Source organism: Puma concolor, chromosome B3 (genome assembly GCF_028749965.1).
Source record: "Puma concolor isolate L17-30 chromosome B3, mPumCon1.1.hap2, whole genome shotgun sequence".
In the NCBI taxonomy this organism is placed as follows: domain Eukaryota; kingdom Metazoa; phylum Chordata; class Mammalia; order Carnivora; family Felidae; genus Puma; species Puma concolor.
In genome coordinates, this window is record NC_141672.1 from 11,070,472 (window position 1) to 11,085,779 (window position 15,308).

Genomic DNA, 15,308 nt, shown 5'->3' on the forward strand with positions numbered 1-15,308 from the left:
AAGTTCCCTGTGAATCCTTTAATTTTGCATCACACAAAGAAATGTGAAATTGTAGCCATGGTAAGTATCTCACTAAAAAATTAATAGTACTGTAGAAACGTTTTGAGGGGGGAATTTTCCTCATCTGAGTGTCAGAGAACTTCCTTAAGGGTATGACATGACATAGGACCTAAACAGTAGAAAGACATTAATGGGGGGTGGGGGGAGGGCAAGGAAAGTTTGGTGAGGGCAGCAGGGCACAACAAAGATCACCTGTGAGGATCAAAAAAATGGGTACAACGGTTGGACGCAGCAGTCCCGAGCAAGGGGCTCTGACATCTGAACTGAAGTTAGAGGGGCCGGTGGATCCCAGGTTGTGCAGGTTGGATGGGACACTGGTCCCCGCTCTGGAAAATGGGAGGCTACTGGAACACGTGAAAAGAGGTAAGCGATGTGTCGGCGTGGAGAAAGAGGAAGAAGGACACACAAAGATGAGCCCTGGGCTTGAATAACTAGGTGAGCGGGAGCGCCGTGGACGGAGATGTTCAAAGAAAGTCTCAGTTGAAACTTTTACTGGGAGACGGGGTTTGGGAAACCGTGTGAGTTCAGTTAGGGTCTTACTGAGTTTCAGGTTCATTTGTGACATCAGGAGAAAGTATCAAGTAGGTGGTTAGAAATACAGAGTCCGTGGGGCGTCTGAGTGGCTCCGTCGGTTAAGCGTCCGACTGCGGCTCAGGTCACGATCTCGCGGTTTGTGAGTTCGAGCCCCGCGTCGGGCTCTGCTCTAGCAGAGGATTGGGATTCTCTCTCCTCCTCTCTCTGCCCCTTCCCTGCTCGTGTGTGCTCTTTCTCTCCCACTCTCTCTCAAAATAAATAAATGAACATTAAAAGAAACTTTAAGGGCGCCTGGGTAGCTCAGTTGGTTAAGTGTTTGACTCTTGGTTTTGGCTCGGGTCGTGATCTCACAATGCGCGAGTTCGGGCACCCTGTCTGGCCCTGTGCTGGCAGCATGAAACCTGTTTGGGATTCTCTCTCTGCCCCTCCCCCCACCTTTCACACACACACACACACACACACACACACACACACACACAAAATAAATAAATAAACTTAAAAAAGAGATACGGAGTTCAGAGGAAAGGTGTGGGCTGGGGATTAAAAATAATACGCAATTTGCTTTTCAGTCATGAAGCCCCGGGAGTGATGAGATCAGCGGAGGTGGAGAACACCGCAGAGGCCGGGCTCGAGACAGAAAGCACAGAGGTGACTCAGGAGGAGGAACAGAGGGAGAGGAGAAACAAACACAGGAGAATGTGGTGTCACAGAGCCATGGGGAGGGACTGGATAAGAAGAGGGGGGTGGCCTCCAGTGTCAGATGCTACCGGGAAGGCAGCTGAGGTGAACCCAGACGTGTTTGCAGGCTGGTCCCATCTCTGTGGACCCGGAGGCCAGACTGGAGTGGGCCAAGGGTGAGCGGAAGTAAGACCGTGAGGACCATGAAGGATCCGGGCCAGGATCCGGATCACAGCTCGTGAGGATTCGGGCCAGGATGGGGAGGACGGAGACAGGGCAGCAGCTAGAAGGCAATGAGGGGCTGAAGAAAGGTGTTCGCTGGGCTGATGGCGGGGGGCCATTCGTCCCAGCCGGGAACGTGTTTAAAGGCCGATGGCACGGACGTAGTTGAGGGGGAGCGTTTTAAGTACGGAAGAGAGAGGTGTGAGGGCCCCGGGACGGACAGACGGATGCTCTCTGAAGTTTGGAGAGGGGTGGAGGGGAGGAGTGAGATAGGTTCCTTTTCTGAGGGTCCTGCATGGGACGCAGGAGACGAGGCGGTCTGACATGTGTGCGTGTGTGTGTGCGTGTGTGTGTGCGCACGCACACGTGCATTCGTGGACGGCGAGGAATCCATCGTAAGGAAACGGAAAAGACTGAGCTGCGCCCTCTAGTCCATGGGAGGGTGAGGTGACCGTGCTCTCCTGCCAGGCAAATAAAAATTGGGGACTGGGGATTCACCGCGGACCAAGCTGCCTTGCTGAGCCACGGTCTGTCCAACATTTGGCAAAGAAGGAGCAGACGGGTGGGTTCTTCCAGGTCTGGGGCCTCGCCAGGAGTGTGCGTCACAGGGAGGGTGGGGTTTTACAATGGAATGAAGCCCTCAGAGAGTCGAGCTAGCTAAGGAGGCCGATGAGGACGGGGCAGGGGGGCGGGGCTGAGGGCCATGCCATCTTTCCAGGGAACTGGAACAGCTTTGTGCTTGAGGATGAGCTGGGGAGGTAAGTCGGAGCCCAACAGAGAAGGACTGCGAACGACAGGTGCTTGGCCTTTCCTCCCAAGGTCAGTGAGGAATCTGAGTAGCTGAGGGACACGTGAGCTTTGTGGCTAGAAAGCTCCCCCTGTCTGCAGTGTGGTTGAGTGACCGCAGCTGGGAGCCAAGTGGGGAATTGAGCAGGGGAGAGAAGGTGAAAAGTGGGGGGGGGACAGAGGGGGACAGGAGTGGGGGATGGGGAGAGGCCAAGTGTCAAAGGAGGTTGGATTTCAAGAGCCGAATGAACAAGCTTCTGTGGAGCTTTTCCTCAAGAGCATAAGGATCTCCTCCTTGAGACCCATGGCCACAGACCCCTTTGAGGCCACCTCCCTGGGGCTCAGAGAGAAGCAGCCGCTTGCCTAAGGTCAGGGCCATGAGGGGCCGAGACATTTACTAGTCGACTGCCTGGCAGGACTACTGGCCAGGCCGGTCTCCCCTGCTCAGCCCGGGACTTGGGACACGGAACCAATCTCCTCTGGCAAGGCCATGCCTGCTGATGGGGGTGTGGATCCTCGGCCTTAGCAGGTGCCCCGAGAGCCCCGCCCCCACCGGCACCCTGCCTCTTGTGTGGCGCCTCATCCCTGGGCACGGCTGGCCTTCTCATCCCTCAACCCCCTCCCTTCCCACAGTCGGGAAGATCCAGGGACAAGCCTGCCCTTCACCTTGCTTCCAAGTGAGGAGGGCAAAATCACAACAGCAGCCACCCGGGGTGGGGGTTGGGGGGGAAGCAGCTTTGACCTCATGCCCTCCGCGGGCCAGACACGGCTCTGGGTGCTATACAGACCCTCTCACTTCTTCCTCGGAGCCGTCCTTCTTCACAGATGGGGGGTTGGGGGACACCCTGGGAGCGAGGGGGAGCACCCCAGGAGGACACGTGGCATAGCAGGGGTTGTGCGGGCCTCTGGTTCCAGGACAGCCTCTGGCCTGGGGTTTCCACTTTTTTTTTAAGTTCACTTATTTTGAGAAAGAGAGAGAGAGATCGCTTCTCGGCCTTTTGGCTAAGATCAAGTGGAGAAAGAGAGAGAGAGAGAGAGAGCGCACAAGTGGGGGAGGGTCAGAGAGAAGTAGAGACAGAATCCCAAGCAGATGCTGCAATATCCCCGCAGAGCCCGATGCGGGACTTGAACTCACGACCGTGAGACCGTGAGACTCCTGACCTGAGCTGAGATCAGGAGTCGGACGCTTAACCGACTGGGCCACCCGGGCGCCCCCGGGGTGTCCACTTTTTGAGGGACATATCAGCAGATGCCTGGGGCAGGGGGTGGGCAGCCATGGAGAGCTGTGATCGTGTCCTCACAAAAGGGACCAAGAATATCTGGAGGGTTCTCTCAGGGGTAAGAGGGCGCGTCTGGCTGCGACGATTGGGACTGTACCATCTGGTTTCACTGTCTTACTTTCTGAACGATAAGCCTTCGGAGCAGAAACAGCAAAGCGCGTGGGATCTGAGATTGTGGCTTTAAGACCCGGCTTTGAATCCCAGACAGAACACGACCCAGCTGCGTGGCCTAAATCACACAACCTCTCTGAGGCCTGTTTCTTTGTTTGTAAGACAAGGACAACAATAACATCTGCATCAGGGGGGTTGCAAGAGCTTTGTTCACTGTCCAGTGTGTCCCAGTTCTATCACGAATGGGGATGGGGTGTCACAAGGTCTCTGATTCCAGGCTGGACGCTCGGCTTACCTTCCCTCGGTGGTCCTCTCCTCTCTTGCAGACTTGTTTCGTCCCAAAATGGCCTCTCCCTTTTATCGACTTTTCCTGGTTGTCAGCATCTGTGCTCCGGTCTACTGTGTACCCCCATCCAGTGGCTCCTGCCCTTCCCCCACAAGGAACAGCGCTACCCCCTGGGTATCTTCCAGCAACACCAACTTTGCCTTCCGCCTCTACCGGAGGCTGGTTTTGAAGACTCCGGATCAGAACGTCTTCTTCTCTCCCCTGAGTATCTCCGCTTCCCTGGCCACGCTCTCCCTCGGGGCCCGCTCAGCCACCAAGACCCAGATCCTCCAAGGCCTGGGGTTCAACCTCACACACGAGCCGGAATCCGCCATCCACCGGGCCTTCCGGCACCTGCTCCACTCACTCAGTGTCCCCAGCAAAGGCCTAGACTTGAGGATGGGGAACGTCCTCTTCATCAAAAAGGAGCTGCGCCTACAGACAAATTTCTTGGACGACGTCAAGAGGCTGTATGATTCGAAGGTCTTTTCTACAGATTTCTCCAGCACCTCCACCGCCCGGAAGAGAATCAACAGCTATGTGGAGAAGGAGACCAAAGGGAAGGTTGTAGACTTAATCCAAGACCTTGACCCTCTGACGGCCATGGTCCTGGTGAACCCCGTTTTCTTTAAAGGTAAGGCTCTGAGAGGCTGATTTTGATTTTAATGTTGTTTCTTTTTACCCCCAGTTGAATAAGCAAACTAGACAAGCCCTAGACAGCACGGTGAAGTAAGGGGAAGCCTGAGTTTGAATCAGCTGTGTCAGAAGCTGGCTGCATGAGACCTCCTGTTCCCTCTGCTAGCTTTAGTTTATCAATTACGGTGGCAGGGGGTCATTCAGCTCTGTGTCTGGATAGCCTGATTATGCGTCCTGAGAGGCTGACCCTGGCCTCCATGGACAGCCCAGCAAATCCAAAGGTGAGAGCACTTTTATAGGTGGATGTGTAGACTGGCCAGTGTATGGAAGTGTAGACAGTCCAGCTTAACTGCCATTCACACCCCCTGGGCAAATGTCTCGAGCTTTACAGTTTGCAAAGACACTGTGCTGCCACAGAGCGGACAACGGCTTTGAAGTCGGACAGCCCTGGGTTCGGATTCCACCTCTACCCCTTACTTGCTCCATGATCCCGGGCATGTGCCTAATGTGTGAGTCTCTCTACTAACTGGATGGGTGATGATACAGCCAGCACCATGGGCTTTTGCTTCTGCTGGTGTGCTGGACACTCAGGCTGAGTTTTCATGGATGCCATTGTACCAGCCCTCCCTGCTTCCCCTCTCTCTCCTTCCCTTCCTTTCTCCCTCCTGCTGTCCCCCTACCCCCCATTTATCTTTCCCCCTATCTACCCGCTCACCTTTCCACCCATTTCTCCATCCATTCTGCAAGGAGGGAGGGGAAGGAAAAAGAATCAATATGCCGTGAGCCCCTGTTATGTCCTCTGTGCTTTATCTACGTTGTTCATTTAACTTAATCTTATTTTCTTCTTGAAATATAAGTCACACAGCACAAAATTCGCTATGTTAAATGTACAGTTCAGTGCGTCTTGTTTTTAGTACACCCACAAGGTTGTGCAAATATGTCCATACATGACTCCAGAACATTTCCATCACCTCTCCGTGAGCACTCACTCTTCATTTATGTTCTTCCTCAGAAACAAGAATACACTTTCCGTTTCTATAGTTTGCCTCTTCTGGACATTTCATATAAATAGAATCCTATAATATGTGCAGGGTTTTGTGGGGACACAGTTTTCAATTCCTTATACCAAGGAGCATGCTTGCAGGATTGTTTGGCAAAAACATGCTTGATTTGGAAAGAGACCACCAAACTGTCTTCCAAAGTGGCTGTACCATTTTTGCATTCATGCCAGCGATGTGTGAGAGTTCCTGTTGCTCCACAGCCTTGCCAGCACTTGGTGTTGTCAGTGTTCCAGATCTGGGCCACGTGAATGGGTGTTTTGTTGATATCTCGTTGCTGTTTCAATTTGTATTTCCCCAGTGACATATGACATGGAGCATCTTTTCATCTTTATCTGTCACCTGCCTCTCTTCCTTGACAAGGTATCTGCCAAGGTGGTTAGCCCACTTTTTTAATCCAGTCATCTGTTTTTCTCATTGCTAAGCTTTAAGAGTTCTTAGTCTCTTATCAGGTGCATCTGTTACAAATATTTTCTCTTAGTCTGTCGCTTGGCTTTTCATTTTCTTAACATTGTCTTTCACGGAGCAGAAGTTTTAAATTTTAATGAAGTTTGGCTTACCAGTGATTTCTTTCATGGATTGTGCCTCCAGTGTTGTATCTAAACATTTTTTGCCGTACCCAGGGACATCTAGTTTTTTTCCTATATTATCTTCTACGTGTTTTATGTTTAGGTCTGTGGTCTGTTTTGAGTTAATTTTTTTTTAATTTTTTTTAATGTTTATTTTTGACTGAGAGAGAGGGGCAGAACGTGAGTGGGGGAAGGGCAGAGAGAGAGGGAGACACAGAATCCGAAACAGGCTCCAGGCTCCAAGCTATCAGCGCAAAGCCTGATGCGGGGCTCGAACTCACAAGAGTTGTGAGATCATGACCTGAACTGAAGCTGGTCGCCCAACCAATTGAGCCACCCAGGTGGCCCATTTTGAGTTAATTTTTTATGAACGATGTAAAGTATGTGTCCAGATTCTTTTTTTTCTCTTTGCATACAAATGCTAGTGGTCCCAACACCATTTATTGAAAAGACTATTTTTGCTCTATTATATTGGTTTTGATCCTTTGTCAAAGATCAGTTGACTATCTTTACATGGGTCTGTTTGTAAGCTCTCTCTTTGTTCCATTGATCTAGTTGTGTATTCTTCACCAATACCACACTGTCTTGAGTACTACAGCCTTATAGTAAGTCTTGAAGTTGGTTAGTGTGAGTGCTGCAACCTTGTTCTTCTTCAATAATGGATTGCCTATTCTGGGTCTTTTGCTTTTGATATAAACTTTAGTATTAGTTTGTTAATATCTATAATATAACTTGCTAGTATTTTGATTGAGATTGCATTGAATCTATAGATCATGTTGGGAAGAATTGACATCTTAACAATATTGAGACTTTGTATTCATGAACATGGAATATCCTTCTATTCATTTAGTTCTTTGATTTCATTATCTGAGTTTTGTAATTTTCTTCATATAGATCTTTCATGTATTTTGTTAGATTCATACCTAAGTATTTTTTTGGATGCAAATGTAAATCGTATTATGTTTTTAATTTCAAACTCCACTTATTCATTGCTGGCATATGGAAAAGCAATTGACTTTTGTATATTAACCTTGTATCCTGCAACTTTGCTATACTCCCTCATTAGTTCCATGGATTCTTTTGTTTGTTGACTCTTGGGTTTTCTACATAGATGATCATGTCATCTGCAAACAAAGAAAGTTTTATTTCTTCTTTCCCAACCTGTATACACTCTATTTCTTTTTTCTTATCTTATTGCATCAACTAGAACTTCCAGTAAAATGTTGGACAGGAGTGGCAAGAGGGGACATCCATGCATTATACCTGACCTTAGTGGGAAAACTTTGAGTTTCTCACCATTAAGTATTATATCAGCTGTGGGCTTTTTGTAGCTATTTTTTTATCAGATTGAAGAAATTATTCCTTTATTCTTAGTTTATTGAGAATTTTTATTATGACTGGTGTTGGATTTTGTCGAATGCTTTTGCTTCATCTATTCATATGATTAATTTTTCTTGCTTAGCTTCTTGATATGATGGATTGTATTAATTTATTTTCAAATGTTGAACCAGCCTTACAAACCTGGAAAAAAACCTATTTGGTTGTGGCACATAATTATTTTTATACATTATCGGATTTGATTTGTTAGCATTTTGTGCAGGATTCTTATATCTGTGTTCATAAAAGACACTGGTCTGTAGTTTTCTTGCAATGTCTTTGTCTGACTTTGGTATTAAAGTAATGCTGGCTTGATAGAACAAATTAGGAAGTATTTTCTCTGCTTCTATCCTCTGAAAGAAATTGTAAAGAATTCGTATAATTTCTTTCTTTTTTAAAATGTTTTTATTTACTTTTGAAGGAGAGAGAGAGACAGACAGAGCATGAGCAGAGGAGGTGCGGAGAGAGAGAGGGAGACACAGAATTCGAAGCAGGCTCCAGGCTCTGAGCTGTCAGCACAGAGTCCGATGTGGGGCTCGAACTCACGAACTGTGAGATCATGACCTGAGCCGAAGTCAGACACTTAACCAATTGAGCCATCCAGACGCCCCTATAATTTCTTTCTTAAGTGTTTGGTAGAATTCACTAGTGAATCCATCTGGACCTGGTATTTCCTATTTTGGAAGGTTTTAATGATTGCCAATTTCTTTGATAGATATAGACCTATTCATATTGTCTATTTCTTCTTATTTAAGGTTTGGAAAATTGGAATATTTCATCTCAGTTATCAAATTTGTGGGCATAGAGTTGTTTGTAGTATTCCTTTATTTTCCTTTAATGTCCATAAGATCTTTTTCAGTGTCCCTTCTTTTATTTCTCATATTAGCAGATTGGCTTTTTCTTGTGTATGGCCCATACTTTCTTTTTATGCCTCATATTTTTTTGTAAAAGCTGGATTTTTAATATAATGCAATGTTGCAGCTCTGAAAATCAGATTTACCTCATCCCAAGGATTTGTTGTTTTTGCTTGTTGCAGTAGTTGTTTCTTGAGTGACTTTTCCGAACTAATTCTTTAAAGTCTATACTTTGTCATGTGTGGCCACCAAAGTGTCTTCTTGGTTAGTCAAGTGGTTAGTTATGACTGGGCAGAGATTTCTTTTTTTATTATTTTTTTTAATGTTTATTTATTTTTGACAGAGAGACAGAGACAGAGCATGAGCTCGGGAGGGGCAGAGAGAGAGGGAGACACAAAATCTGAAACAGGCTCCAGGCTCTGAGCTGTCAGCACAGAGCCCGATGCGGGGCTCAGACTCACAGACCGCGAAATCATGACCTGAGCCGAAGTCGGACGCTCCACCTACGGAGCCACCCAGGCGCCCCCTTGGGCAGAGATTTCTTAAGTGCTTGGACCAAACAAATCTCCTAGTCTTTGCTGAGGACTCTTGTGTGCATGGTGGGGTTGTCATCAACACTCAGCCAGGCAGTTTATAACTCTGACTCAGTCTTCACTTTCTATCTCTGCAGACCCTCAAGGTCAGCCGTAAGTGAGAACTTACAGCCTTCTCATATGTTTTCTCAAATACGCACACAGCTTTACACATGCATGAAGCTTCTAAATGCCCAGGATATAATGGAGGTTTCCAAAGCTCCAATGGACATCTTATGCCTCAGCTTTTCCTTCTAGAATTTTTTATCACTTTGTTGTTTGCCCCATCTGTTATCCCCACCCAGGCAACCGTAAAACTAAAACATTTGTCTGTAATTGTTTCTAGCAAAAAACTTCCAGCCCCCTGGGGAGAAGGCTTTGATCACTGACTGTGCACCAATCAACCTTGGAAGTGAGATCTTCCAGTTAACTATCCGATGGGTCAAGTGATAATAATTCTTCGAAAATGAGTCTTTGAAAGACCTCCAGGTCAATCGCTCTCCCAATGGTAGTGGGAACACAGGCTGCTATTTGTCAAGGCTACTGCTGAGCTAGAGAGTAGAGGACAGGACTGGCACAAGTTAAAATAACCACAAAATTGACTGTTCTTTCTGAAATTCGGCCATTTGTCTTGAATGAACTCTCCCTAGGTTGCTACAAGGCTTTGATTAATTTCCAGAGTTCCAAAGAAGTTGCTTCTGAATATGTTTGCCAGTTTTCCTTATTGTCTTTAGGGAAGGGTGGCAATGCAGAGGTCATTACTCTTGTCGTTTTTGCAGATGTCACCCCCCACCCCTACCCCCAGCCTGTCCTGTTAACCTTTTTGACTCGTTTATTGTTTGCCTCAAGTGTTATCTACTGCCCCTGGCAGCTGCAAAATGTATCACTGCCTGTGACTGCTTTTGACTAATTTCCTCTGAGGAATAGAGTTTTTTGCATTGGTTGAGCTCCAAATCAGATCAAGTACAGACAGTTCTGCAAATGATGCCTCCCAGGGAAGCACAGGATAGGTCAAATAACAGTGTTTAGGGATTGAGTCTTTGAATGGGTTCCAGCCCTATTTTTTCCCTCCTGGGGCTGCCAGGTTTCTGGATTTCACTGGAAATGCACACTCTTGTTTTTCAAGTCTCCTGAAGAGTTAGGACATGGGGAATGGAACTAGGGCAAGTTAAAATACCCCAAAGTTCACCTTCTTCCCAAGATTTAGCTGCTTCACTTGAATAAACCATTCCCTAATTTGCCGAAAGAGTTTGATTAATTTCTAGAGTTCTAAGAAAGCTCATTCTGATCATTGTTGGCAATTTTCCCATTGCTTTTATGGAAGAGAGAGTTTTCAGAGATCCTTACTTCATCATTTTTGCTGACAGCACTTTGACACAAAGACCTCTCTTTTCTCTCTGTGCCAGCCAAGTGGGAGAAGCCCTTTCACCCTGGATATACAAGAAAGAGCTCTCCGTTCCTGGTGGGCCAGGGGGCCACTGTGAAGGTCCCGATGATGCACCAGGTGGAACAATTTGCTTTTGGGGTGGATCCGGAGCTGAGCTGCTCTGTACTACAGATGGAATACAGTGGCAACACCGTGGCCTTCTTTGTCCTCCCTGGCCAGGGCAAGATGAGGCAGCTGGAACAGGCCTTGTCAGCCAGGACACTGAGGCGATGGAGCCTCTTACTCCGGAAGAGGTGGGAATCTGTGTCCATTTCCAGACTCCTGGGGCAGGTGATGGTGTACACCCAAGCATGGGGCAAGGGATGAGGACGTACATCCAAGGGTGGCAGCTGTTGAGTAATCGCTCCTGCCAACTGAGCGGCCGCTGCACGCTGGATGGTGAACTTGGTGCCGTGCGTGTGTGTTCCCACTTGAACTTCACAGTCACCCGACAGGTGAAGAGCACTGGAGCACCGTCACCCCCACCCACACGTAAGGAAGTCGAGGCTCTGAGAAGGGAGGTGAATTGCCCACAGCCACGTAACTAATATGTCCTTGCAAAGCTGTTCCGTCATGGCTAGCAGAACTCACCCTATCAGCCAATCCAATATTAAACTCCATGGACTGATTCCATAAAAATAAACAAGCAAAGAAAGCATTGATGCTCACCTATAAAATGAGAATCATGATATTACTGAGCCCATAAGTTGTTGAAAAGATAAAACGAGTTACTATGCATAAAGTACTTAGCTGATTAGTTCTTTCTTTTCCTTTTCCCTTTCAAGTTTTGTATTTTATTTTTTGTTTTAAGTTTATTTATTTAGTTTGAGAGAGAGAGAGAGAGAGAGAGAGAGAGAGAGAGAATGAGCTGGGTAGGGGCAGTGAGAGAGGGAGAGAGAGAAAGCATTGGGCTCCACACTGCCAGGACAGAGCCCAACGTGGTGCTTGAACCCACGGACTGTGGGATCATGACCTAGGCCGAAATCAAGAGTCGTTCGCTTAGCTGACTGAGACACCCAGGCACCCCAGATTATTATTAGTTCTGTAACCATTATGGAGAGTATCAAGAGGATGTTAACCATAAGATACAAAGGACTATCAAGGCCTTACATACAATCTCTTAGCAATATTTTCTTGGCATTCTTGGCATCATTCCCAGGTGCCCACAGTCCAAGAGAAGAGAAGACAGGGTCAAGAGAAAGACAAAGATCAATGCCCAGGGGGAGGCAGGCAAAGTGCTAAGGAGCTTCAGAGCAAAGAGAGATCACTTTTAGCAGAGACGGAAGAAGGCTTCAAAGAGATGGTACATTGGAGTCAGGAGCATAGATAGGACGTGAAGGGATGGATGGGACATAGAGGCTGAGGCAGGGCGCTTTTGGCAAAGGAAACAGCCCTGGCAAGAGGTGAAGTTGGGAATTAAGGAACACTGTAGGATCCTTCAGAGGTTTCTTCTCTTTTCTGACTGCAACCAGGGCTGGACAGAGGAGGCAGCAGGGAGGCTGGGACAGGGGGCGGTTCATAAAGAGCGGCAGACAGCTCAGGGAGGAGATGGCCAGGCGGGTGCTGGAGAAGCAAGTGGGAAGAGAGAGCTGTCCATTGTGCTGATGCCCATCAATGAGGACTTGAGTGTCCATCCAACACTTTTGTGCTTTCAGTTTTGTGACTCACCGAGTACATGACCTTGCACAAAGCACTAAAAGTAAGTTTTGACATCTTTAAAATGGAAATGACTAAAATTATCTGGGACGATGCCTGGCGCATAGTAAATGCTCAGTAAATGCAGGCTGTTCATTCTTGGTTCAGGGAAATTATTGCTGAGGAAGAAAAACTTATGTTGACCTGGAGGGATGTGTTATCCCACGTAGTAGCCACTAGCCCCCTGTAGTTATATAAATTTAAGTTAACTAAAATAAGTAAAACAAAAAAAAAATGTTTTCCTCACTGGCACTAGCCACATTTAAGCTGTTCAGTATAACCACGCATGGCTAATGGCTAAAATGTGGAACAGCACAAATAGAGACTATGTCCACCCTTGCAGAAAGTTCTGTTGGACTCTGCTGCTCTCAGGGGTTAGCAGAGTTTGTCTCAGGAGGGGCTGGGGGTGGGGGATGTGCTGGGCCAGGGACGGCAGACACACTTCATCACTGCCTGGTGTCCCCCATTGGTTTCTGCCATAGGCTCCCTTGCTGGATCCCCGTGTATTCTCTGTACCTTCCTTCATTAGGGCCCTCCCTTTCATCTCATTTATCTCCAGGGCCAGACTTGCCCCTAGATAGGGGGCTTTACCTCCAGAGCAACCTGGGTTGGTTGTCTGGGATGTATTGACTACTTCAGCAGCAGCCAGCAATACCTAGAGGAAGAACAGAGTCTCCCGAAATGCCACCTAGAAGCAGAGATAGAGACCAAGGGGCTCATGACCTCACTTTTTCCTTTTCTCCATCTCTGCAGGTGGATAGAGGTGTTCATTCCGAAATTTTCCATTTCTGCCTCCTATGACCTGGAAACCATCCTCCCGAAGATGGGCATCTGGGATGCCTTTAATAATAATGCTGATTTTTCTGGAATCACAAAGACAGACTTCCTGCAGCTTTCCAAAGTGAGTTGGTCCACGAGAACATTTGCCTGGGCAGGGACAGCGGGAAGAGTTTACAGTACCTGGCTAATCGAGCTCTCACATCTCACTGATAAGGAAACGCAGACCCTGAGAGGCACAGTGACTTCTCCGGGGCAGAAGTTGGGCCGAATTTCATGGCTGCCAGGCCTGTCTGTGGCTTTATGGCCATCATACCTCTGATACACAGGCAACTTTTATCCCTCTTCAAACAAGTGTTCCTAAGGTCCAACCACACAGTTCTGTGAAAATCAGTCCTGTCTTGGGAAAGTAACTCTGCTGCCTCGATACCCATGCAGATAAGCAGATGCCCCCTGGCATTCGACCTCGCCCCTGAAGCCTGGGACTTCACACTGCAGTCAAATTGGCTGCCCATGGGCCATTACTACCCTGTAGATGGGTTGTGTGTGACCTCTGGTATTAAAAAGAAAGAGAGCCAACTTCTATCATGTAGGATATTGTACCTGAAATTATAGATTTCTGACCGTCTTGAAACAAATCTCTGAGTCCAATTCCCGCATGGCAACAGTGAGCCCAATGCCCTACAATAGCACCCATCAGCCGGAGCTGAGCTGTGAGTGTCCCTTTTAGTGAGGGTGCGCCCTCCAGGTCCCCTGTGGGCTCCCTGCTCTGACAAGAGGTCTCTCTGTCTAGTCCTTGTCTGCTCATGGGTTTCTGATCCCCAACTTAAAAGTGTATTTTGATAATACATCATAATGGTCAGAAGTGTCCCTGGGTCATGGAAGGGGAGCTTTGTCATTGGCGTCCGGGGAAAGATTACGGAGGTCCTGATGGAATACGGTGGGCGTGATGGTCCTTTTCCCATTACGTGTTCATGGGCACATCTGAACAATAATGACTGTCATTGTTGGGAGTCCTCAGGCCCCCCTGAAGCTTGGGAGAACATGAGCCCCAGGGTAAGTCTCTTTCCTAGGAGACCCAGAAGGGATCCAGCACTTAATAACACCTCCTTATGTCTCCAGGGCACGCATGTAGCAACACTCCCGCACACATACTTTGTGTGATCTCCTTTAATTCACCCAATGACCTTGTGGGATATACACCATTATGATGACCCTTCCAGAGATTTGGAGAGTGAAGCCTGCAGCATCTAAATATCTTTTGCAACAATAAGTGGCAGAAGTGGGAGTCAAACCTGGGTCATTTCTGGTGTGAATTTGTAACCACTCAACTCCACGCTTAAAGACCAGTGGACCGGTACCAATGACAGCTGCAAACCTAATGCCAGGCACCTGGCATAATAAGGTTGAAGCCCCTCGAGGCGTGGCATCGCCATTCCCAGGCAGAACCCCAAAGCTCAGTTAAGTAAAGGTGCCCCTCCCCCGGGGACCACTGACGTTTGTTTTTCCCCTGGCAGGTTGCCCACAAGGCTGTGCTGGACGTCAGCGAGGAGGGGACCGAGGCCTCAGCAGCCACCGCCACCAAGCTCATAGTCCGGTCAAAGGACAGCCCCTCTTACACCGTCATCCGCTTCAATAGGTCCTTCCTGCTGCTGCTGATAAACAAAGCCACAGAGGCCATTCTCTTCCTAGGGAAAGTTGAAAATCCGGCTAAATCCTAGGTGGAACTATCCTGCTGGCTGCGTACAGGTTGAAAATGTCCAGGAAATAAACCACGTTGTATGATGCTCCCGGTGTGACTTTAGGACGTGTCCCCTCCCGCTCTCAGGGTCCATTTGACCCTGGCAGATTTTCTTGGGGGATGCCGCTTTTAAGGCTCAGTCATCAGATCCGCAGAGATTGGGGCCTCAAACCAAAGCTTATCAACCCCCAATCAGTGCTCTACAAATCCCGCCAGGTAACTAGCTTCATGGGTGTTTCTGGTTGGCATATTCCCATTCCTTGGAGCCCCTGGGCATGGAAATATGCAGGTCAGTCACCTTTGTTGAAAAATTAAAGTGATAAACTCAACAAGTCTAAAGCGTGAATTCAGCCAAGAACACTGCTCCCGCATGCCCTCGGGGCCCTAATCTGATAATGGTTTATCCGCTAACTCCCAGTGTGATAGTTCAGTGGCTGGGTGGATTCATTCATCCATTTCAACAAAAACTCACTGAGGGCCTAATACGCGCTAGGAGTGAATCAGACAGACAAGGTCCCTGGACTCCTGGGCCTAGACGGGGGTGACAGTCCACAACGAAAACATGTAACCAAACCTATAAATAAACAAACCACGGAGGCTTCCGGGT

The 15,308-nt window shown here is 47.9% G+C and overlaps 1 protein-coding gene across 3 annotated transcripts; it reads left to right on the plus strand.

Moving 5' to 3' along the window:
• The first annotated feature begins 1,185 nt into the window (after positions 1 to 1,185).
• Positions 1,186 to 14,747, plus strand: SERPINA9 (serpin family A member 9). 3 transcript variants are annotated; one of them, XM_086708453.1, is made up of 5 exons: positions 1,186 to 1,242; positions 3,998 to 4,630; positions 10,469 to 10,742; positions 12,937 to 13,084; positions 14,478 to 14,747. In XM_086708453.1, exons 2-5 carry the CDS (start codon positions 4,015 to 4,017, stop codon positions 14,679 to 14,681), a joined length of 1,242 nt encoding a protein of 413 aa, XP_086564579.1. In that variant the 5' UTR covers positions 1,186 to 1,242; positions 3,998 to 4,014; the 3' UTR covers positions 14,682 to 14,747. The 3 variants fall into 3 exon arrangements, with proteins under 3 accessions (XP_086564579.1, XP_086564578.1, XP_086564577.1); XM_086708452.1 differs by lacking the exon at positions 1,186 to 1,242 and adding an exon at positions 1,303 to 1,458; XM_086708451.1 differs by lacking the exon at positions 1,186 to 1,242 and adding an exon at positions 1,306 to 1,448.
• Positions 14,748 to 15,308: the final 561 nt, after the last annotated feature.

What these genes read in the sequence shown, in the direction of transcription:
- SERPINA9 (XM_086708453.1), top strand. Translation starts at nt 4,015, where the DNA reads ATGGCCTCTCCCTTTTATCGACTTTTCCTGGTTGTCAGCATCTGTGCT. An exon ending in GAACCCCGTTTTCTTTAAAG is followed by an intron (nt 4,631 to 10,468) that starts GTAAGGCTCTGA and finishes TCTCTGTGCCAG; the next exon opens with CCAAGTGGGAGAAGCCCTTT. An exon ending in ACTTCCTGCAGCTTTCCAAA is followed by an intron (nt 13,085 to 14,477) that starts GTGAGTTGGTCC and finishes TTCCCCTGGCAG; the next exon opens with GTTGCCCACAAGGCTGTGCT.